The sequence below is a fragment of the Orcinus orca genome, chromosome 2 (assembly GCF_937001465.1).
Source record: "Orcinus orca chromosome 2, mOrcOrc1.1, whole genome shotgun sequence".
Taxonomy (NCBI): domain Eukaryota; kingdom Metazoa; phylum Chordata; class Mammalia; order Artiodactyla; family Delphinidae; genus Orcinus; species Orcinus orca.
In genome coordinates, this window is record NC_064560.1 from 8,632,366 (window position 1) to 8,657,569 (window position 25,204).

Below are 25,204 nucleotides of genomic sequence, written 5' to 3' on the forward strand. Positions count from 1 at the left end.
GGGATAGAAACGTACAACCACTCTTTTTACTCTTAAAAGAAGACAAGCAAGACCGCTGACCCCAAAGAAGCCCTGAGAAAGTCTCACACTGAGGCTGCATACGAGGCTGAAGAAACTCCTCCGTAGTAAAAACCATCCTGACACAGCCTTTCTTTCAGGCTGATGCCTTTGCGGGCAAACTTCTTTGGAATTCGGCCGCCGGAGAAGGTGGACTGCAGGTCTGCTCGCCTGGCGCTGAGCCTCTTGTACTGGGCCTGGATGTGATACTGACAGTATTCACAGTCATTCTGTAAAAAGGAAGAGCGGCTGCATCAGCGTTAGGGAGACAGGCCGGGGACAACGTTAAGAGACGCAGATCCTTTCTCCCAGTCTCACAGAGAGCTGTTCTGCGAGAAGAAGCCTCCCTGCTGACCTCTGAGACCATTCTTGATGCATAGCTAAGCAGCAACTTGAAGTTCTTTTCCTAGGTAAGGATGGGGGGGCGGGGATGAATTGGGAGATTGGGATTGACATATACACACTACTACATATAAAATACATAACTATAAGAACCTGCTGTAGAGCACAGGGAACTCTACCTAATACTCTGTAAGGGCCTATACGGGAAAAGAATCTAAAAACAGTGGATATATGTATTGATATATGTATAACTGATTCACTTTGCTGTACACCCGAAACCAACACAACACTGTAAATCAACTCTACGCCAATAAAAATTAAAAACAAAAAGCAGGGTTGGTGGGAGACGTTCTTCCCCTAAACTCTGAACACACTACTTGGGTGAAAAAGTGGCATCATTCACCGCCTTTGCCCTCTTTCTACAATGGAAGTAAAATCAGCTTCTAGGATGAACCTTGAAAAGGTTATGCTAGGGACTTCCCTGGTGGCGCAGTGGTTAAGAATCCGTCTGCCAGTGCAGGGGACATGGATTCGAGCCCTGGTCCGGGAAGATCCCACATGCCGCGGAGCAACTAAGCCTGTGTGCCTCAACTACTGAGCCTGCGCTCTAGAGCCCAAGAGCCACAAATACTGAGCCCGCGTGCTGCAACTACTGAAGCCACGCACCTAGAGCCCGTGCTCCACAACAATAGAAGCCACCGCAATGAGAAGCCTGTGCACCACAACGAAGAGTAGCCCCTGCTCGCTGCAACTAGAGAAAGCCCACGCGCAGCAACAAAGACCCAACGCAGCCAAAAATAAAATAAATAAATTTATTTAAAAAAAAGGAAATAAAATAAAAGGTTATGCTAAGCGAAAGAAGTCAGACACAAAGGTCCCATGTTGTATGATTCCTTTTATGGCATGTATCTAGAGACAGAAAGCAGATTACAGGTCACCAGGCAAGTGATTACTTAATAGGTAGGGTGTGTTTTTATGGGGTGAAGAAAAGGTTTGGAAGTTAGAAGAAGCTGGTGGTTGCACAACAAAGCGAATACACTAAATATTACTGACGTGTACATTTTTAAATCGTCAATTATACATAATGTGAATTTTACCTCAATAAAAGTTAAAAATAAAACAAAATCAGTTTCTAGTGAGGTTTTCTGTTTCTCTGGTTGACTCTTGGACGAATGCTACCCTTTCAGTGAAAGAAACAAAGAGAAACTCCGAAGTATTATCCTATTGGGTGAATCTCAGAGATGGTGGCAGTGGCGTTTTAAGTGATTTGTCAAGTACTCCCCCTGAGACCTCTTTTTCCAACCATCTCCCTCCTTCCTATGTCCTGCTCACTAGTTCATCTGTTAGACAAGAATGAGGGAAACAAAAAGAGATGAAACCAAAATCTGTCATTTAATCCTTTCAAAGAGCTCTAAGAAGTACCACTTAGATGGATAGTATCCACTGGGATGGCTGCAATCAAAGACAGACAATAACAAGTGCTGGCCGGGACGTGGAGGAACTAGAACACTTACAATACTGCTGGGGAGAATGTAAAAGTCACTTTGCAAACCAGTTTGGTGGTTCCTCAAAAGCCTAAGCATAGAGTTACCATAAGACCCAGCAATTCCATCCTAGGCTTATATATACCCGAGGGAACTGAAAATGGACATCCACACAAAAACCTGTACGTGAATGTTCACAGCAGCATTGCCCGTAACAGTCAAATGCGAAACAACCCAAACGTCCGTCAACCAATGAATGGATGAAAAGAGTGTGGTCATCAATGAAATATTATTCAACCATAAAAAGGAATGAAGCGCTAATAAATGGCTTTGTAGCATGGATATAGCACAGATGAATCTTAGAAGCATTATGCTAAGTGAAAGAAGCCAGGCACAAAAGGCACATATTATACAATTCCATTGTATGAAATGTCCAGAATAGGCAAATCTATAAGACAGAAAGTAGATTAGTGGTTGCCAGGGCTTGGGGAGAGAGAAGAGTGGGGAATGACTGCTAATGGATATGGGTTTCTTGGAAGGGTCCTGAAAATGTTCTGAAATTACATAGTGGTGATGGTTGCACAACCCTCTGAATATATTAAAAGCTACTAAATTGTGCACTTTAGAATTGTGAATTGTCTGGTATGTGAATTCTATCTCAATAAAGCTTTTATTTATTTTTTTAAAAAGAAAGCTCTAAGAAAAGGTATAATAAAGTATTGACTAAAATAAGGTTTCGGTATATTTCATCATTAGTGTTTAAACTCCACCACTAGAAAGAATTGAGGGCAAATTAAAATTCTATCTTTCTTATACCTCCTAGTCAGCTAGCAATAAAAGATCACTTTCCTAAGAGGTTAAATCTTTCCCCCACCCTCAGCTTTGTAAACTGGCCATTATTAACCACACATTCAATTTTCTCACTTTGATGCTTCCTGTTATGTAGGAAACTCAGTTCCAAACAGGTCATTACAGGTAAAGTACCTATAATTTATTCCTATTAGTTTCTGTCTTTAGCAAAAACCACCCCAACAAAGCTGAAACCTACCAAATTCACAGTCTGTGTACACGGTTCTCCATTCTTCTTCTTTGCTTTACAGGTTCCCAGGTCAAGAGCTTCCCCCATAATTAAGACCTTTTGAGGATGATCAATAGATAAGCACACCTGTAGAAAAAACGGGGAGTTGGAGTTAAAAGCAGACAAAGGTACGGCCTTTCAACAGCAAGAATGGATATAACAACAGTTGGCGCGAGTTAAGAAGCTTTTTATCCTTTTTATCAGTGCACTGGAATTTGAAGCCAGTGTTCCATAAGACAGCTGTAGAAATGGGAGGTGTAGAAGACACATTTAGTTCTCCACCCACTATCTGTTTTCTCCCATGTCTTTGCTATCAGAATCCAAACGCTCAGCCTTAGATGATGGATCCAGTTCCCAGTTTTCCCAGCATTCTTTCTAGCTAGTGGTGGTCATGTGACTCCACTCAGCAGGAGTCAGCAGGGAAGGTAGCTGGGAAAGCTTCTGCTTTCCTTTAAAAGCAGAGCAAGGAGCCTGGCTCACTTCCTGCCTTGAATGGAAATATGATGGCTAGAGCTTCACGGCCATCTTGTGACTAAGAGGAAAAGGCTGAGAGACTCATGGACACCAGCCCTGGCATCACCACACTGCCTATGTCTGGATTTTTTATTATATAAGAAAAACAAACCCCAGGGTTTACTATGAAAAAGAAACTGTAGCGAAGTTCTTCTGTTATTTGTAGCCAAACACCTTCTTAACCAATAAATGAAGACTTGCTGCCCTTCTCTGTGAAAGCAAGGAATGAAATAACTTAGTCTCTCACTCCTTGTGATATAATAATCTGCCTACAACAGAAGCAGTAGCTTCTTGCTGGCTTGAGTGGAGAAACTGTTGCTATTCATACTGTATCTAAGTTTGCAATTTACTAGAGAATCAGTAGGTAGTATCCAAACTCTAATGATGCTTGAGAAGATGAAAATTCACTTTAAAAATGAAAATTCACAAGCTGCAGCTATGATTGTACTAACAAATGGAACACAGTTCCCTCAACTATAAACCCTTGGCTTCTCAATGCCATCATGGAAATTCATGGGAGATCTAAGGGAACCTGAGCCCAAGAGTTGAAAGAATTACAGGAACCTTGGAACGAACTTGAAAAGATATAATGAAAGAAGTTGTTATGAAATACTCTAGAGTAGTCTGAAATTCAGAATATTGGTGGGTGAGGGGTAGATGAATAAACAAAAAAACAGTTTAATGGAGACAAAAGAATATAAAAGCTTGACTTATTACCTGGAGGTAGACCAATATAAATGTTTTTGATAGAACTCAGCTAAGTTATAAAGACCAAAAAAAAAAAAAAAAATGATGGAAACAGAGTCTTACCTCCTCTGAACCATCCTTGGGCTTCATGGGGTTCGCGTTGAGCAGCCCTACGACAGTACCCTGTTCAGTCTTCCACAGTTCTTTGTGAACCTCTCCAAAGAGGAACAGTGACACGTACCGCGTCAGGTCACGAAGATCATTCAGTCGCCAGATGCTAAATGTTTTCCCCTGGAGCAAACATTTATTCTTATTTTTAATAAATTTTGAACAATGGGTTACAATGTCTCCATTTACTGTTCGAGTGTTCTACTGTGGAAAAATATCTAAGTATAACCCACCCTGAATATGTAATCATCAGAATGTCTGTTAATTATAAATTAATCCTTTCTCTAGGTTTTGGTATGACTCTTCTCATTTTAGAAATGAAGGTGAAGAAAGGCAAGCCAATAGCAAACTTGTTACTAGCAGATACAAACTATGATATATAAAATATTTAAACAACAAGGACCACTACTGTATAGCACAGGGAACTATATTCAATATCCTGTAATAAACCATAATGGAAAAGAATATATATATGTATAACTGGATCACTTTGCTGTATACCAAAAACTAACACAACATTGTAAATCAACTATACTTCAATAAAAAAAGAACTTACTAATATAAATTTTGTAAATATTATTTATCACTGATTATGTTATTAATATTAATAAGGAGGTTTCAGCTTAATGTTTCTAAATCTCTGCTTAGAAGAAAAAAGCATCATTTAAAGAAAACTAGTTGTATTTAACTGTAAAATTTTGGAAATACTATGACATATCAAGAAGTGCAACTCAAAATGCTGCCCATTTATAATATGAACATCTTCCATGTTTACAGATTTTTTTTTTAAACAAAATAATTCACACAACATTGAATCAAGCTATTTCAGAGGCAGCCCAGAGTGGGCATGGTTACAGGTTATGGTGAGCTATCGCCTAGACTCAAGTATTCTAATTATTCTCCCAAGGATTTGTACAGAGGAGTTCAGATAAATTTCACACCTATTATTTCCATGTCATTATAGCCAGTAGTGATGCAATTAGGAACTTAACCAAATGAAAACCAGACTTGTTCACATTCAGCGAGATAGAACAGGGCTAGAGCAGGATTCAGAATCTGAAACTCAAGCCCTCGTGTCAGAGCTCATAAAAAAATCTAAGGTTGGCCAAGATCTAAACTGGAGAATGAATTAGTTTTGAGCAAGATTATTTGCAGTATTTTAGAGAGAGCCTTTGAATCAAAAGCCAGTTCCTTCATTTTACAGGTAAGGAAACGGAGGTCCTCAAAGAAAGATTCAGGGCCACCCTAAGGCCACAACTCCTGCTAAGTGGAGAACGAGGCTTAGCATCCAGATTTTCTGACGTGTCAGGCCATAAAATAATTTTCCTGTTATGCCTCAGTCAACTGTTATTTTAAAACTTGCTACATCTTTTGCAATATCCATCAAATTAAATATACCATACTGTACTGGCACAAGTCAGCAATTTCAGGACTGTGGCAATTGACATCTTACACCCAGTAAAGCTTCCAAAGGATCTGTGAACTCAGCCTCTCTGAGGACCTGCTTCCCTTGCACAAAAGGGACTGCAGTGTCATAGGGGCATCTACACGCATCAACAAACAATGACAAGTGACATAAGAAAGAATGACATGGACAGTAAAAAGCCCGAGAAGCCTGTACAGCCAGATGTTCTTTAAGTAGGGCCCTCCTTACACATCTCCCCCTCGGGTACCAAGCCAACGATGGTGTGGCAACTTGGGAACTTATTAGCAATGACTTCAAAATGAAATACTGGTGGGTATTTCATTTGAGATGAGTCCCCACTGTCAATCTGTGATGAAACAGCTGAGAAATCAATAAAATGGCTTACGCTGTTAGAACTCTGTGGAGTGATTTTCTTCAATATGACCCCAAATGTCACCCAGTCTATTTCTTCCAGCTTCTCACTTGCCATCTTTTCCTTGAGCTGAGATAGTCTGATCAGTCTTCGGCCAGTCATTTTCTTGTTCATTTCTGTGGAGGATACTCGAGGCTTCCTGGGTCAAGAAACCAGCGATTGGTAGATTATTATTCTAAGAAGAGATTATCTGGCACTGTAGCAAATTGGTTAGCACAGATGTAATTGGCAGAAATCTCTAAAGCACCTGTTTTCAGGGAGGTGTAGTTATGTAGTAATGGACAAGGCACATATTTTTACAGCAGATAAAAATGAGATAATTTTGGGACTTCCCTGGCGGTCCAGTGGTTAAGACTCTGTGCTTCCACTGCAGGGGGTACGGGTTTGATCTCTGGTCAGGGAACTAAGATCCCACATGGCGCACAGTGCGGCCAAAAAAAAAAAAAAAAAAGAGAGAGAGATAATTTTAAAAGCTAGGTTTGCTTTTCCTTGGATCTAGAACTGGGACCTCTGTAGAAAATAAAGATCACAAATTCTTTAAGTTCTTATGAATTCTAATATAAAGTTATAATATCCTTTTAAAAATAATCTCTTGGCTTTAATACAAAATCATGAATTGCTTAAGTAAATAAGATATTTCAATTCCATCAATTCTGTAAGAATTTCAGAAGTTCTACTATTTCTAATTAGTTTTCTTTAAGCCAACCTTTTCACATAATAAATAAAAGCTTTGAACCTAGCTTCAATTAATATATTCTTTTTCCTAATGAGTGGCTAAAAACTCATGAATTTGCAAATTGTTTTTCTCTAGTAGAATATTAACATCTGTTCCATGTTTGATCATATTACATATTCAAGGACAAGAGAAAACAGGAAAAAACATGCTTTCTGACTCTTTCAGGAGGCTTCTAGAATAGAAAGTCCAAGAGCTACCTCTGAACAATGAAGAATATTCAGGAGGGAAACACTGACATAGGTGAAGAAATCCTTTCTTTGCCTTATTTCTGTAAGTTAATAGGTTACTATCAGGCAGTGATCCTTCCGAGTATTTCTAGGTTCTGTGGTTCAGGTAGAACAATTATAGAGACTCAAACAATTCTGCAATCCGCTAAATTTGTAGGCCCCTCAGAAGCTTTGGCTGAGTGTTTCAACTTCCTCTACTTCCATACAGTTCAAACGTTTAGCACGCTCACATCAGCAACGTCTTTCATTATCTGTAGGGAGTTTCAACTGGGAAAGGCAGTATCATCTCAGGAGGGCCACGTTTACCTTGAAAAAGAACCCTGAGCCCCCTCAATGAGCTTTTACTGTATTCTGTCCCTCCGACACTGTCTCAAATGTAATTAAGATACTGATCTTCCCCCCAATTTTGGAGAGTACGGAGTCTTTACAATAAACTTCTACTGCATGTTAGCAGTCACTTGTTCTCCCCCTGCTTAAATAATAAACTATTTAAGAGCTTAGCAGTTTTATTTTAGATTGACAGCTCAGGTCTTCTAGAGGGGTTGCACCTGGCTACTCAGCTAGACAGTACTAAAGGCAATCGGGTTTCAGAGTTAAGGGTTACTGCTCTGCCCTGGGCTTCAAGAGCAGTAATAATGGAGATGCAAGGCAGTAGTGATGCAGAGCACAGAAGATTTAAAAGTCCAGGCTTTTCCCTGAACTGATCCTGGGATTTATTCCTATTTTAACTGAATATCTTAATTTCTCCATGGAAAAGATACACAGAATATAAATTGGCCTTAAAAGTTATCAGGAAGAAAAAGAGCACAGCTATTTCTCTTAACATCAACTGTAAGAAGATACTACTATCCTGGTTAAACTGTATATACCTTTAGGTGTTTAAAAATAGTCTCTATCACTGTTTCCATCAGTTTCTGATTAAATACAGTACTTATTATTTACTGACCTCTTTTTATGAACATATGTCTTTTATTCTTTACACAAGCAAGAGAAAGTTTTCCTCATTCATATGTAAATATATGGTTCAAACCCAGTGCTGATGGCCTAGTATGGTCAAGTTCAAGAGCTGTAGGTCTTATGCGGATCTGCGGTACAAACACACTATTTCTGGAACGCCAGGTCCCTAGGAAGGAGGAAGAGGCATCTAGTGGGGCCTATGAGCACAGTGAGAGGCCCGTTACAGTTACTGACCTGAGCCTCAGGCCGGAGAAGGCTTCCACGGAGACTGTCTGAGTTGTTTCCCCAGAGCTCCTGGGGGTCCCTGCACTCTGATCCCTCGTCATCCCACCAGGCTTGTTCCCAGGAGTTGTTCGGAGTGGTTGGGAAGGTGCACTTGTCATCTTGAAAGATGAGCTTTGGGGCTCTAAAAAATGAACATAAAAATTAAAAAGAAAACCACACTGATAACTAAACATTAAATGGAATTGTTTCTTTTTTTAATCAACATATGCAATAACCAAATCTTGAGAGAACAAAGCAAGCCCACAGGACCATTTCTGTACTACCCCCAGATCTGCAGTGTGGTCCAAAGAGCTTGCCGCGTATGAAAATGTTTTATAGCGCCGCTGTCCAGTGTGGCGGCCACCAGCCACAGGTGGACACTGCCCACTTGAAACTGACTGGTGTAGCTAAGGAAATGATGCCTAATTTAATCTACTTAGCCACATGTAGCCAGTGGCTGCTGCAGCAGTGCTGCTCTAAAACACTGTTCCTCTGGGCAAAGCCATTTACTGAGTATTCACCATATACAGAGCACTGCAGAAGATTCCATAAGGGAGGTAGAGACCTCCTACAGAAATCAGTAATTAGTGGAGATGTATGCACAGGGTCAAATTCTACCTGAAAAACATCCAAAGTGAGCTCCCCTTTGTTTTCTTATCTCTTGTTTCATTTCATTTCAATCCCATTTTACTTGGGGGGGGCGTAATTAGGGGGCCCAGGGTATTCTGACATGGTTACTTTTCATATTTTAGAAGCATTTGATAATGCTCCTGAGGGTCAGAAAGCTTGGGTACTCTCCTTAATACAATGTCTCTCTCTCTTAAGTAAGATTGTTGTTTACCTTCAAAGCGACTTTGGATCACTTCTCGCAAGCCAGGGGCCAGGACAACCCTAGAACTTTAGAATCTCCAGAAACCATGCCCTTGACCCATCCCTTCAAAACCTAACTTTGGACATTGCCTAATAAAACAGCTTAGTAATATACCAAAGGTCCTAAGGGGATAAACACTATTAATAAGTGGATACATGGAATATATAATTTGTTGTCAAATAAATACAACACTAGGAGCCCACAGCTATTCCGTCCTATTGAGCCATATGTATCATATTGTAATGAAAAGGGCCTCTCTGAACATGTGATCAATAAAATGTTGCTTACTCTAAACTATGTTATCTCCAGACCATTTTGTCTTAGATCTTCCAAAGAATCACTTTGGGCAAAAAGGCAGTACGACAAAACCAATACATAGAGCTTATAAAGCCTTTTCATTTTATTTTGTGTGTATATATGTACGTGCTGAAATAGGATTTTGAGTACCATTCTATACTCCTGGCAAAGAAGCCTTTTCTAAAGAATGGACCTTCTGGTTTAAAACAACCTGGCTTCAAATAAAACTTGATCATTTTATAAGGGGATCAGTCTCACAGTCTGAAGATTAAATCTCTAGATTGCTAGCATAAGAACTCAACCCAGTGGTTATACTTGACTATAATTCAAGTCAACTATAGGACTATAAGAGCTAAAAAAATATTGAATCCACTAAGCATTTAGTTAAATATCTATTCTCTACCTAAGGATTTTCTAAGCACTTTGAGATGTAGAGAAAGATTAGGAAGTATAGCATATGGTTTCCATTCCCAGGAAGCTTACTTTTCTCAATGGGCAGGTAAGATACACCAAAACACACACACACATACACACACACATGACGTTGCCAAAATATATTGCAAACAGAACCCAAGCAGTGAGAAACCAGGGAGGCCTCAAGTACTACACCTGCAGGTGAAACTTTGGGTGTCCGAGCCACCCGCTTGGGTTTTGGTAGAGTAGGGACGTCAAGCTCTGCAGAAAAGCGCGACGACTCCTGAATTCTCTGAACTTTCTTCTCCTTAAGAGGGGGACGTGGAGACTTATCTACTCGATTAAAAGTAAAAGAAATTAGTAAAGAAAATTTAGAAAGGGGCTCAAAAACCGTTTTACCAGGAGTTGGATGCAGAAGTAATGTTATAATTTCTTCGTAAGAGAAATGCATACTATCCTTAGAATTAGTCTGATTACCTGGGGTTTTATGCAGACGGGCTGGACTTGCAGGCTGTTTAATTGTAGTTAGTTTCAGCTGTTCTTGTAAGGACTTCATTTGCTCTTGCAACTTCCTTAATTCATCTAGGGAAGAAAAATATATTGATTTAAGAACCAGACCAGAGGAAATAGTATACATGATGAAAGTGCTGAAATGATTTTTGATGTCCACCCATCACCTCCACAACCTTGAGACCCACAATAGAATCACATACCGAAAACTCACAATTAACTTTTGCACTTCGAAGGGGTCCCCTCAGAGAAAGAAACATGATTATTTCCAGTAATCAAATCTCTAATACCAAAGCTGGTTATGAATTTGTACTACTGACAGATAATCACAGATACATGTCCATGGTTGACAGTTTCTTAAGTCAAGAAATGATTATATTTATTTCGTAAATCAAGTACCATAATTAATATAATAAATGCTGGCTCCTGTATTAGAAGAAATAGCCCATTGATTAGAGCAGAATTTTACTGTAATTTAAAAATATATAAGAAAGACGCCAGGAATAAGGAAATGGCAGTCCTCAATGTGAGTGTTCAGAAATGGTCTTCTGCTGAAGTAGAACGTGTAGCTGCTTTGTAGTCTTGTCCCTGGCCCCCTTTGCTAAATCCTGAAGTATTATTTTTCTGTAACGAGCGTGAGAAATGTTAGAGCCATTCTGCGAAGGATCAGTCACACCTGGCTGACCCTGATATAAGGGGGGCCTCTGTACCCTCCGATGCTGGCTTTAAATGCTCGCTCCACTAACTCGTCCAATGTCCTTGGCAAAGTCCTTCATCTCTACCCCTGACTCGGCAGCTACTTTGAGGAAAGCTGTAAGACGGGCGGTCTGCATCAGGGCTACTGTAAAGGAATTAGAGAAAGCAAGTGGTAGGGCACCTTGCAGTTCCTGATTCGTTTTCCCTTGACTGGGGGCAGGACCAGGGAGGACCCTGCTGTGCGTTGATCGCGATGTAGGAGCTTCTTCCTCATCTGCTAAGTCATCCATGTCTCCAAAGAGAGCATCCAAATTCTCCTTTTGGTCTTCAGCCTTTTCCACTTCACCCTCATCAGCCTCCTCTGTGTAAGATTCACCATCACCGTCAGCATCAAAGAGCTCATCGAATGCATCAGGTTCACCATCTTGCTGGGTCAAGGGCTGACTCTCTTCTGAATTACAGTCCAAGGCCGACTCATTCTCCTCCAGCAGTGCGGTCAGCAGAGACAAATCATCCTCCTCCACTATGGGAAAAAGAAGAAAAAGCAAAGAAAGAAAGCCTACCTGTGAAAAACAGCCGTTGACAAACAGAGTTAAAACATTCAACATTCATAAGGCAGTTAAAATGACTCGGCAGATTCACCATTTTGCCTGGTGTAAGTATTGTTCTTGTTTCTACCTTTCCTCTCCCCAAGTGCTTCTTGGAGGGCACTGGGCTAAGAAAGCAGGAGCCAGTATCTGCTTAGTGACCACCGTGGGGCAGCCACTGGGCTAGACCTGTTTACCTGTGCTACTTCAGCTAATCAGACACTTCCTGCAAACGAAATTCAACCCACAAGGGAATAACTGAAAAACATGCTAAGTATACATTTAGGTTCTAGATGGACATATTCCCTCACTTTTTAATCGTCTGAGCAATTTTTAAAAACTATAGAAAGTTACAAAGCATTATATTAAATGTATTCATATCCTGTCACCCAGAATTAGCCATCACTAACATTTTATCATGTTTGCTTTTAGCTTGTACATTAAATGGTTGGGGAAAAAAAAAGTTTAAAAGGTTTATCACGTCAAATCTTGTCCCAACTCCTTACCACTGGCTGGCTCCAGGCCCCATTGCAATCACTGTCATAATTTTGCTATATCACTCGAGGCCATTCTTCATACTTTTAACATAAATATATAAGTATTCATTAACATAGTATTCGGTTGCTTTAAAAATATTTATATAGATTATTTCATACTGTACGTGTTACTCCTATCCTGGTTTCATTCAACATTGCATGTAAGATTCATCCAAATCAAAATATAGTTGTAGTTTATTTCTTTCAACTGCTGTATAGTATTCCACGGTAAGACTGTATCACGTTTTACTCACCCATTTTCCAATAAAGGCCATTTTCCAATAAACGGGCTAGTTCTAATTTTTTCCCACTACAAACTAGGCTGCAAGCATGTATCTACCTTCCTGTACATTTGTGAGAGTTTCTCCCTACTACCTCACCAACATCTGGTACATCATCTAAGATGTTCTGCTAATCTGATGAATGATTTTAAAAGGTAGCTTGCTGCTTTGATTGGCATTTCCAGGATTACTGGTGAGGTAGAGAACTGCTTATGTTTACTGGCCAGTTGGATTTCTTCTTTCTTGATTTATCTGTTTATTTTGTTTGCTCATTTTTTCCCCTATTTGGGCATGATTCCTTTATAAAATCAAAGGCATTTAAAGCAAAATCATTAAGAATATGTGATGCACCCCCTCGCTCGAAAGACAGGGGCTGAAACCTAGAAAGGTTAAGGGTCTGTTCAGGATCACATGGTGAAACAGGTCAGCACAGGAGCCTGGGTTAGGATGGAGATCTCTAGATCAGTAAACCAATGTCCTTTCCACTGCTCTATGCTCCCTTACCAGAAGGAAATGAGCCAATAGCCAAACTCAAGGCCTAGAATCTGGTGAAAGAGTCTAAAGCTTGAAGTCAGGGGTTGCCTAACGATCAGTCTGAATTGCTTAGTCAACAAAGACTCCAAGACAGCAGGGTGCAGCAAGAGAGAAGAGCCCATGAGACTCCCTAGGCGCCAGCTGAGATCACCACACCCCCAAACGGAGCCAAGAGGCCCTCCTCTCTCTCCCGTTCCAAGCTGCTGTAAAGAGCACACCCTGGAAGAGGCCTGGGCCCACACCACTGGGAGCCACAGGTGAAAAAGGTTGCCTAGTGGCTCCACACTCTGGGCCTTGAACCCATCTTTTCATGAGGACCAGGGCTGATCTCGTGATGCCTTCCATCCCAGTTTACGTCGGTCACCACCCCAAATCCTCTGTCTTCTCCATGTTATACTGACTCCATCTTCCACCATCCTTGCTCCCAAACTCCTGGGATCTGCTCTCTGGACCCAACAGAATCTACTACCAGCCCATTTCCTATATCTTCAGTTGCTCTTACAACAAAAATCTGGCTGCCCTGTGACCCTCTTGAGTGGAAGTTCTTTAATCATCCACACTGCAAATGCTGGAACGGTGTCCAGCACGCACTAAGCATGCAATAGATATCTGGAGATCAACTCCAGGGTTCTGATGTCTTCTTTGCTTATCCCTGTTCACTCTGGAACCTCTTAACTTTTTTTTTTTTTTTTTTTTTTTTTGCAGTACGCGGGCCTCTCACTGTTGCGGCCTCTCCCGTTGCGGAGCACAGGCTCTGGACGCGCAGGCTCAGCGGCCATGGCTCACAGGCGCAGCCGCTCTGCGGCATGTGGGATCTTCCCGGACCGGGGCACGAACCCGTGTCCCCTGCATCGGCAGGCGGACTCTCAACCACTGCGCCACCAGGGAAGCCCCCTCTTAACTTTCTTCAAGCCACAGTTCATGACAGAAGATTTTTTTCATCAAGATCCCCTCCTGGTTGCTGTCACCGACTGATTTCCCTTTGGATGCCTCCCTCTTCCCCTCCATCTCTACTGCTGTCACCATTCTCAGTCACTACAACCTGCACAAGGATGATCCAGCCAATGCCTTCGTCTCTGTTTCCTGACCTCACCTTCAATGGTCCTGTCCTCCCCTCATCTTATGGTTGCCAGGGATAATGGGGGTGGGTGGAGGGATAAATTGGGAGATTGGGACTGACATATACACATTGCTATATATAAAATAGATAACTAATAAGAACTTGCTGTATAGTACAGGGAACTCTACTCAATATTCTGTAATGGCCTATATGGGAAAAGAATCTTAAGAAAAAAAAATAAAAAGAGTGGATATATGTTTAACTGATTCACTTTGCAGTACACCTGAAACTAAACAACATTATAAATCAACTATTCTCCAATAAACGTTAAAAAAAAAAAAAAAAGATGTCCAAATCCATCGACCCTCCTACAGTGTTTTTACCACCCTCATACCCCATCTCCTCACTTTGGATCCATGTTCTATCATTATAATCACTGCCTTCTAAAGCTTCTTAACTCCCCTGCTTGTCTCTCTTGCCCTCATGGTTCTTAACCCTGATGAAATCCGAGAGGCCACCACCTCCCTGCCTGCACTCCACCTGGTGAACTTTCCTGAACAAAGACCCACCACCATGACTGGTTTAACTTTAAATATACACCCGCCAATAACAAACGGGCAGTCAATACTGCTTAAAAATCCTCACACTTCCCCGATACACTTGCTTTCCTGTTCTCTAACTCCTTCACACGTCTCTCCTTAAACCTCTGATGCCCTCTCCTCCCACTTTAATCTTGGCTGACTGATGTTGTTTCGTATTTTATAGGAAAAAACATAGAAGCAATCAGACTTCATCATCTTTCACTACCAAACCTGAACCTGTATTCTCTGCTTTTCCTCCAGCGATGACAGATGAAGTGTCGAGTCCTATTTCTGGCCCATTTCTCCATTTAGACACTGGTTCCCACTTTCAGCTTCTCCAGGACTTCGGGTGACAATCACCAGCTCTCTCCCACATCACCGGTTCTTCCCTGTCTCCTGGCGCATTCCTCTCAGCATCCAAGCTCGTTCCAGCGCCTCCCATCTTACCAACTACCTGATATTTCCCTACTTGTTTTTTTATTATCTTGCTCTCTCTACTAGCAAGTAAACATGGATGTTGTTCAACAGCACCTAGCACCAGGAAACTTTTTGATTTCGTCTGTACTGGACCAAATTGTAAAGCCATGCCAGCCAAATGAGACTTTTTTTAGATACAGTGATTTCTGAGAGAACATGGACCCATTCACCACTTCTTCTCATGACCACCTCACAGCAAAAAGTTACACTTTGTATTACATCAATGGCTCTGTAGGTAATTTGGTGATTTTAAGAAATAGGAAACTATCATTATACCAATGGTACAATCAATCTCACATATTATCACAGTGCGATGAATTTCAACATTTGGTTTTAATTTTTTTAAAAGTCAAAGTGTAACAAAGTTGGGCTTTAAAATTACCAGCCAGAGTACACCTGAAACTAACACAACACTGTACATCAACTATACCCCAATAAAAATTTTGAAAAATAATAAACAAAATTACACAACCAGAAAAATAATGCATTTTACTTGTTAGGGTCTCTTCACAGCCAGCACAATCATTTTTGTGCTGCTCTCAGGCTAAGCTCTGCTAATTAGAGCAACATCACTTTGCTAGGTAAATATTTTGCACACATCCCTGCAAGATGAACAAAATTTAAAAGCACTATAAGAATTTAAGTGAGAGCTAGACTGAAACCATTTCAACAGATTTCAATATCAAATGTGAACTCCGACGTGGGCTGCCTGGGTTCAAATCCCTGCCTCTGACAGTTTCACTTGTGACAAGTCACTCAGACATCTGTCTTCCGGTCTATAAAATAGTTGCTGTGAGGGTAAAATCAGTTAATACAGTCATCTCTGGTATCCACAGGGCATGTGTTCCAGGATCCCGCATGGATACCAAAATCCATAGATGCTCAAATCCCTTATATAAAACAGCGTAGTAGTTGCATATAAGTTATGCACATCCTCCCGTACACTTTAAATCACCTCTAGGTGATTTATAATACCTAATACAATGAAAATGCTATGTAAATACTTGCCGGCTCTCAGCAAATTCAAGTTTTGTTTTTTGGTACTTTCTGGATTTTTTTTCTCGAATGTTTTCTATGTGCAGTTGGTTGAATCCGCAGATATGGAAGGCCAACTGTATACGTAAGATCTCCGAGCAGTGCTTGGCATATTGTAAGTACATGTCAACTACCGTTATTATGAAAGACAATCAGTGCTGATTAAAACAAATAACATTCACTGACTGAAGTGAGATTTCTTTCGAAACACTCAGACAGTGCTTGAGGGGAGGGCAGCGATTTTCACTATTTTATAAGTGGAATAAGTAACAACAAGCCCATGAACACAAGAGTGATTTTCCATGAAACAAAGAGGAACTGAGAAAACGGCTAGGACTCACCATCCATGCTGTCAAGAGAACAGTGGAGATGGAGAGCTGTGCAGCAGGATCAGGTGCCCAGGAGACGGCAGGAGATGCAGGACCTTGGCTGTGTGAAATGAACATAAGAAAAGACACCCTTGAGTCTTCTCTCTCACATTGCACGCGTATCCAGCAAACCCAGAAGCCTACATATTGTGGGGGCTCGAGCTCAGAATTCATCCAGACTCTGGCTATTTCTCACCCCACCACCAACACCATCTGCCTCCTAGTATGGAAGCAGTTCCTTTTCTTGTCTCCAATCTATGGTTACAGAAACTCGGTTGAGGTATAGTTTGTTTGATATTAGGTTACACAGATGAGACAAATTGTGAACAGGTATTATGAAGGCTGGTCTAAATAGTAGGGCTATTATGTTTTATTTCTTGTAACACATCTGAGGTCTACATTGTCCATAAGAGCCTACTGTGTGGTTCTACTTAGTTGCAGCCTTAGTCACATCAAGATTTCGATTCAGTACTAGTTAGCAAAGCTCAGAGGAATAGTTGGCATAGTTAATTAGGATAAAGTCATATAATTCTGTGCAGTTTCCTTTTTTCATTTAAAATGGTTTTTAGAACTGCAAGAAGAAAATATAAATTTTTCTAGGCTACTGCTTAACTTACATGGGCCCTATAATATATATGACCTTGGTAAGTCCGATGTCAAGTATTAATTATGGTGCTTTCTTTTCATTTATTCAACAAACATTTCTATGGACCCATCATGCAGGTTCTATGGACCCTGCACTGTGTTGTCTACTGGGGAATCTGCGGGATTGTAAGCTTCCTGAAGGCTAGGTAGGAGCAAACTGTTCTTGTTTATTTGTATAACCAACCCTGTTTTCCCCCGAACAAACCCACGCACCCTTCCTCACCCTCACATAGGACCATCCGACAAGTGCTAGGGGTTCTATCTCCAGTATATTGCTCAAATCTTTTACTTCTCTCCAATTTCACTGCCAAAAAGCCTAGTCCAAGCCACCATCAATCTTTTGCCTGGACTACCGTGTGTTAGCTTCCTGTATTGGTCTCCCTGTCTCTGTAATTTATCCTCTGTACAAAAGCTACAGTAATCTTTTCTTTCCTTAGTAGTCTTTTAGGAACGTTAAGTCAGATGGCAGCATTCCCTTGATAAAATTTCTTTAATGGTTTTTCCATTGCCCTTAGAACAAAATTTACAAAAGTTCCTGCGAGGCAATGGCTACTCTCTCTCCCGCCTACTTTCACTTCCTCAGTTTCTTCTAAAACCACTCCGCCCCCCCTCCCCCCCGCGGAGGATGCTCCAGCCAGACTAGCCTGCTTTCAACTTCTTGAACACTCAAGTGCTTTGGGGCCTCAGGTTCTTTGAAAAGCTCTCCCCTAGTTCCTTCTCATCCCTCAGTCTCTGCTTAACTCTCCATTTTTCTAAGCCTTTCCAGACCACCCTATCTGACCAGGCCCCTGGAACCCTCTCACCTCCTCCTTTTCACGACTTTATTGCACATTCCACTATGGTGTACCTGTCTGTTACCTGTTAGCCACTTTAAAGTGTAAACTTCACGAAGGCTGAAGTGATGGGTGACGCATTCAGTAACTATTAGCAAATCATCAATTTGAACAAATGAATGAATGAATAAGACACAGTACAGACGGCACCCGTTTAGCAAGCGTCTTAAAAGGTTACCTTTAAAAAGAAGAAACTGGACCCTTAAATAGCCTGGACGGCCGAACACCTGGCACCTCTCGGTGCATTTCGTAACTGCCCGCAATCCCCCAGCCCCGGAACCTCCGCCGCTCAGCACTCAGCGCCCACCCCCGCGCCCGGCCCCGCGCTCGGCCCAGGTCGCCCCCGCGCTCGCCCAATTCCAGTCTCGCCCACCTGAGCGCCCCCGGACTCCGCGCCTCCCGCCCTCGGAGCTCGCTAAACTCTCCCACAGACGCGCGCGGGCAGTCCCTCACCCTGCCCCTCAACAGTCGCAGGCCCGCTCCTTAACCGGCTCCGAACTCCTTCCCTTTCTACAGCCAGACCGCCAAAATTCCAACTCGACTCCGCCCCCACGCCTCTGACGTCAGACGCACGCCGGCTCGGGGCTGCACTGATTGGCTACTTCAGAGGTCTTGGCGGAAACGACCGCGGGGGGGCGGGAAGAAGGTGACCCTTGCGTAGAGCAATCTGATTGGCTCACGTGACCGGCGCCCTCTTTGTTGGGGGCAAGGGAACTTCCGGTCGGTGCAGCCCTGGCTTCCTCCAGTAAGTGTTCTAGCGTCCCCACAGGCGCCGGGAAGTAGAACTGTCCCTGTACGGTATGTTCATAGGAGGTCAGAAGTTAGTTCCTGACACTTTCCGGCACTGACCGTGTCATCCAGTTCTGAGCCTCGTTTTCTCTTACGCTTGACGCAGAGAAGCCTGCACACTGAGGCTCAAACCGCGGAACCCACTGCAGACCTTCCCCCTGCCCTCACAGATTGCCTGTGGCTGGGTTGACTGTATAGAGGTCTGAACAGGCTTGTTGATAATTTCGCTCGGTTGGTTATTTTACAACCTCGTTTTCAGTTGAGATAATGGGACTGAAAAACAAACCAACAATCTGGTCCACTTTTACCTCTCTCTGACCGTCGTCACCGTCTGTAAAATGAGAAGGAAAGACTAGATGAGATTCTTAGACCCAGTAGAAACCACTGTTTGCGGAGGAGTTCGTGGTCCGTGGACTTTAATTGCGTCAGAGTTGGGAATAACTGTTTTCTGCTTCTTCCCACCAAAATGTCAGCATCGGGAGACCAGGGGACCGTGTCTTTTTCATCTTCCTAGCTCTTCCTCTGTCTTTTCTCTTGCTGTTGGTGCCTGGCACACAATAAATGTTTACAGAGAGAAAAAGTCGAATAGAGTATTTGCTCCTGAACAAGGCACTTAGCTTTGGCGGGGGCAGGGCGGGGGGGTCAATTTCTTCAACCGTAAAGTGCTGATAATAGTGATAACTAGAGGGTTTCAGGAAGGATCAAATGAGAATTTCCAGTACCTTTTCACACACTGGTTATCAGCCATAATCTTAGTGCCTCAGGTGTACATGTTTGGACAAAAACAATGTACATATTGTAGGCATTTAGTCTAGTTTGGGAGATGTGATCTATGCATAAAAGACAACATAAGGTGACTACCAGGGAGCACCAGTCTTGCTGATGAGGAGGTAAAAGATAGGTGGAAAGATGAGGTGGAAACATTTTAAAATGTAGGTAAAACAAATAGGGTGGCAGATGATGAATATTCTGTAAGCGGTAAAGGGACCCCGTTTGAGCAGGTGGGGGAGGAAGGTAGATGGATAGAGAAAGGTGTGGCTAAGTGCCCAGACTATGCAGTTAAGACTGCATGATTTTTAATTGCCACATGCTAACTGTGCAACCTCGGCTAAGTTACTTAACCTCTCTGAGCCTCAACTTACTTATGTTCAAAACAAGGACAGTCATAGTTATTTCACAGGGTATTGTGAGGATTCATGAGAAAAACTTGAAAATATGCAGAGTGTGCCCAGCACATGTAAGCATTAAAAGTGTAATAACTTTTATTCTTACTACTTTATAAGGCAATGCTTAGGACGATTAAGCTAACAAAGATAGGTGCTCGGGAGAATTCCCTGGCGGCCCAGTGGTTAGGACTTGGTGCTTTCTCTGCCGTGGCCCCAGGTTCAATCCCTGGTCAGGGAACTAAGATCCTGCAAGCCGCACAGTGAGGCCAAAAAGGAAAAAAAATTCAAAAGATAGGTGCTCAGGAACTGGATACACCAGAAATTGAAGACAAAGAAGCTTGATAGATCGTGATAGTCCCAGACTGAGAGCTGAAGGGAAGGGACGAATTGGAAGCACTTTACGAGGGAAACTTATCTGCTTTGGTAACTGACCAGAGGAAAGTTACCTTTGGCAAGAAAAGGAGAGGACGATGGCCAGGTTGGCAACAGCTGAGAGACGGCTGACTTACAGAGGAGGAGCTTGCTTTGGACAGGGTAGAGATGTGAGTTCAGCCTGAGGCGATGGTGGGGAGATTTCAGCGCTATCTTTAGATATGTGACCCAAGCCAAGGGGACATATCAGGGCTGCAGGTGTAGGCTTAGTGAGTGCAGTTGAGTTCTCTAAAGTAGAGATTGTAGAAGCAGAATATCTTTGAGTATGTTTCCAGGGTTAATGCACCAGACGATTAAATCGATGCTTCCACCTTTTGGCCCAGCAGGAAACAATGCTATTCAAAATCAGAAAATCAGGGCTTCCCTGGTGGCGCAGTGGTTGAGAGTCCGCCTGCCGATACAGGGGACACGGGCTCGTGCCCCGGTCGGGGAAGATCCCACATGCCGCGGAGCGGCTGGGCCCGTGAGCCATGGCCGCTGAGCCTGCGCGTCCGGAGCCTGTGCTCCGCAACGGGAGAGGCCACAACAGTGAGAGGCCCCCGTACCGCAAAAAAAAAAAAAAAAAAAAAAATCAGAAAATCAGATCTTCTGTTGGAATTAACAGCCGGTTTCCAAAGCACCCACACCACCTCCCTGTAGACATCTGTTTACATCTGCCTTCACATCTCATGCTTTATGGCACAGAATTCTCTAGAGTCTTATCCCAAACTTGAATTTGCCCAACTAACTGAACAAAAACGCTTTACTGAGAAAACTGTCATCCTTCCTCAGAGGCAGTTCTCTACTTGAAGATGAATGGCCCTCCTGAGAAAGGAAAACCCAGCCTCCTTAATTTTCCTAACAGAATATTGTCTTTGTTGCCCAAATAAATGTCTATTGCTTTTCAAACAATCTAGAGGTTACTTCAAGCAACAGGGTATGTTCCTCCATCTCAACTGATGCTTTGCAAAGAGAAGCCAATAAAAAAAACTCTAGCCTTGCTGGTTTTAATTAATTCATGAGAATGCTCAACACATTTCTTCCTTGGTTTTGCTGAGTTAATAACTACAATACATACTCTATGCATGCAGAATAAATTCTAAAGGACAAAATTGCTACATAAACCTATCAGCTTACTGAGAGTTCCTAAGCCAATATTTTTTTGTATTATACTTATCTTTGCAATTACTTACCTAGAAAAAAAGAACACTTGCAATACTCAGTGATGACCAATATCTTCACAAAGAGAACATAATGTTATTTCAATAGTTTTTAAAATGACGAACTCTGTAAGTCAAAGGATACCAAAGAAGATGGTAAAATTATTTCTACTTTTTGCTTTCATAGCAAAGCAGTTTTGGTACCTGTCCTTTCACTAAAACATTTGAATATTGGTCCATATACTTGATTCCTATTACACTTCAGAGCTGCAACTAGCTGTTCTATCAGCCTTCTTCCATTGAATTAATGATTGCATAATAAATCTGATATTTCATTAAAAGCAATTCCAACTTAGCCCTTTCATTATGGGTCAAATGAAATTGTTGGTCAATTTTCACCATAATCTTGATTTTATGATTTAATGTGAACAATTTTATATGTGTTCATATTAAATAATCTTATATATAGTTAAAAGGGTTTTTTTTTCATTTTTAAAGAAAATAATAGACTTTATTTTTTTAGAGCAGTTTTAGGATTACAGAAAAATTGTGTGGAAAGAACAGAGTTCCCATATAGCCCCTTCCACACACACAATTTTTTTTAGTAGATCTTTATTGGAGTATAATTGCTTCACAGTACTGTGTTAGTTTCTGTTGTACAACAAAGTGAATCAGCCATATGCATACATATATCCCCATATCTCCTCCCTCCCTCCCTATCCCACCCCTCTAGGTGGACACAAAGCACCAAGCTGATCTCCCTGTGCTATGCAGCTGCTTCCCACTAGCTATCTGTTTTACATTCTGTAGTGTATATATGTCCATGCCACTCTCTCACTTCGTCCCAGCTTCCCCCTCCCCGTGTCCTCAAGTTCATTCTCTACATCTGCGTCTTTATTCCTGTCCTGCCCCTAAGTTCATCAGTACCTTTTTTTTTTTTTGAGATTCCATACATATGTGTTAGCATATGATATTTGTTTTTCTCTTTCTGACTTAACTTCACTCTGTATGACAGACTCTAGGTCCATCCACCTCACTACAGATAACTCAGTTTCGTTTCTTTTTATGGCTGAGTAATATTCCATTGTATATATACACCACATCTTCTTTATCCATTCACCTGTCGATGGACATTTAGGTTGGTTCCATGTCCTGGCTATTGTAAATAGTGCTGCAGTGGACATTGTGGTACATCCTCTTTTTAAAAATTTATTTATTTTTTGGCTCCGTTGGGTCTTCGTTGCCGTGTGTGGGCTTTCTCTAGTTTCAGCAAGCGGGGGCTTCTCTTGTTGCAGAGCACAGGCTCTAGGAGCGCAGGCTTCAGTAGTTGTGGCTTGCGGGCTCTAGAGCGCAGGCTCAGTAGTTGCGGTGCATGGGCTTAGTTGCTCTGCGGCATGTGGGATCTTCCCAGACCAGGGCTAAATCCCATGTCCCCTGCATTGGCAGGCAGATTCTTAACCACTGCACCACCAGGGAAGTCGCACATGTCTCTTTCTGAATTATGGTTTTCTCAGGGTATATGCCCAGTAGTGGGATTGCTGGGTCATATGGTAGTTCTGTTTTTAGTTTTTTAAGGAACCTTCATACTGTTCTCCATAGTGGCTGTACCAATTTACATTCCCACCAACAGTGTAGGAGGGTTCCCTTTTTCACCACACACTTTCCAGCATTTTTGTTTCTAGATTTTTTGATAATGGCCATTCTGACTGGTGTGGGGTGATACCTCATTGTAGTTTTGATTTGCATTTCTCTAATAGTTAGTGATGTTGAGCATCTTTTCATGTGCCCCTTGGCCATCTGTATGTTTTCTTTGGCACACACACAATTTTATTATTAACATCTTGCATTAGTATGGGACTTTCTGTTACAATTGATGAGCCAATATTGATACATTATTAACTAAAGTCTATAGTTTACATTAGGGTTCACTCTTTGTTACACATTCAATAGGTTTTGACAGAGGTATCCACCATTACAGTATTATGCAGAATAGTTTCACTGCCCTAAAAATCTTCTGTGCTCTTAACCCCTCATCCCTCCACTAAACCTCTGGCAACCACTGACCTTCTTTACTGTCTCCGTAGTTTTGCTTTTTCCAGAGCATTATACAGTTCAAGTCATACAGTGTGTAGTCTTTTCGGATTGGTTTCTTTCACTTAGCAATATGCATTTAAGGTCTCTGCATGTTTTTTTTGTGTGGTTTGATAGCTTATTTCTTTTTAGCACTGAATAATATTCCATCACATGGATGTACACCACAGTTTGATTATCCATTTATCTGTTGAAGGACATCTTGGTTGCTTCCAAGTTTTGGCAGTTATGAGTAAAGCTATTATGAACATTCATGTGCAGGTTTTGTATGGATGTAAGTTTTCAATACATTTGGGTAAATTCCAAGGATTGTGTGCTTAGTTTTGCAACAAATAGCCAATCTGTCTTCCAAAGTACCGTTCTGCATTTCCATCAGCAGTGAATGAGAATTCCTGTTGTTCCATATCCTCCCCGAGCATTTGGTGGTGTTATTGTTTTGAATTGTAGCCATTCTAATAAGTGTGAGATGGTATCGTTGAAATTTGCAATCCCCTAAAGACATACGCGGTTTAGCATCTTTTCATATGTTTATTTGCCTACATCTTTGGTGAGGTATCCATTATCTTTTGACCTTTAAAAAATTGGGTTGTTTTCTTATTGTTGCATTTTAAGAGTTCTTTGGATATTTTGATACCAGTTCTTTCTCAGATCTGTGTTTTGTAAAGATTTATTCCCAGTCTGTGGCTTGAGTTAGTTTTTGTGAAAGGTGTAATAAGGTCTGCAATTAGATTATTATTATTATTTTTCTTTTTGAATGTGGATGTTCAGTTTTGCCGGCACCATTTGTTGAAAATACTATCCTTTCTCCACTGAATTGCTTTTGCCCCTTTGTCAAAGACTCTCTGGGTCTATTTCTGGGCTCTCTGTTCTGTTCCATTCATGTGTTTGTCTATTCTTTCACCAGTACCACACTGTCTTGATTACTGTAGTTTTATAGTAAGTCATGAAGTTGGGTAGTGTCCACCTTCCAACTTTGTTCTTTTCATTCAATAGCGTGTTGGCTATTCTAGGTCTTTTGCTTCTCCATATAAACTTTAGAATCAGTTTGTTGATAGCCACAAAATAACTTGGGATTTTGATTGTAATTGCATTGAATCTGTAGATCAGGTTAGGAAGAACTGATATCTTAACAATATGGAGTTTCCCTATACATAAACATGGAATATCTCTCCATTTATTTCTTTTATTTCTTTCATCAGATCTTATACATATTTTATTGGATTTATAACTAAGCATTTCATTTTGGGGTGTTAATATAGATGTTATCGTGTTTTTTTAATTTCAAGTTCCAATTATTCATGGCACACTGATATTGGTAATCTGTGTCTTCTCTTTTCTTAGTTAACATGGGTAGAGGTTTATCAATTTTATCAATTGTTTCAAAGAACCAGCTTTCGGTTTCATTGATTTTCTCTATTGAGTTCCTGGTTTAAATTTCATCGATTTCTGGCCTCAGTTGTATTATTTTCTTCTGTTTATTTTGCGTTTAACTTGCCATTCGTTTTCTAGTT

At 41.4% G+C, this 25,204-nt stretch overlaps 1 protein-coding gene across 3 annotated transcripts in view; it reads right to left on the minus strand.

The window, feature by feature from the left end:
• MCM10 (minichromosome maintenance 10 replication initiation factor) overlaps positions 1–18,610 on the minus strand; it is a 118,466-nt gene extending 99,856 nt beyond the window's left edge. For all 3 annotated transcript variants that reach the window (XM_049705594.1, XM_049705593.1, XM_033403410.2), the window contains exons 1-10: positions 18,559–18,610; positions 16,572–16,659; positions 11,321–11,662; positions 10,411–10,515; positions 10,129–10,266; positions 8,322–8,493; positions 6,141–6,306; positions 4,285–4,452; positions 2,932–3,048; positions 88–287 (exon numbers count right to left, since the gene is read on the minus strand). In XM_049705594.1, the coding sequence (XP_049561551.1) occupies positions 88–287; positions 2,932–3,048; positions 4,285–4,452; positions 6,141–6,306; positions 8,322–8,493; positions 10,129–10,266; positions 10,411–10,515; positions 11,321–11,662; positions 16,572–16,578 (1,415 nt within the window). In that variant the 5' untranslated portion in view covers positions 16,579–16,659; positions 18,559–18,610. The remainder of the gene's footprint in view (positions 1–87; positions 288–2,931; positions 3,049–4,284; positions 4,453–6,140; positions 6,307–8,321; positions 8,494–10,128; positions 10,267–10,410; positions 10,516–11,320; positions 11,663–16,571; positions 16,660–18,558) is intronic.
• Positions 18,611–25,204: the final 6,594 nt, after the last annotated feature.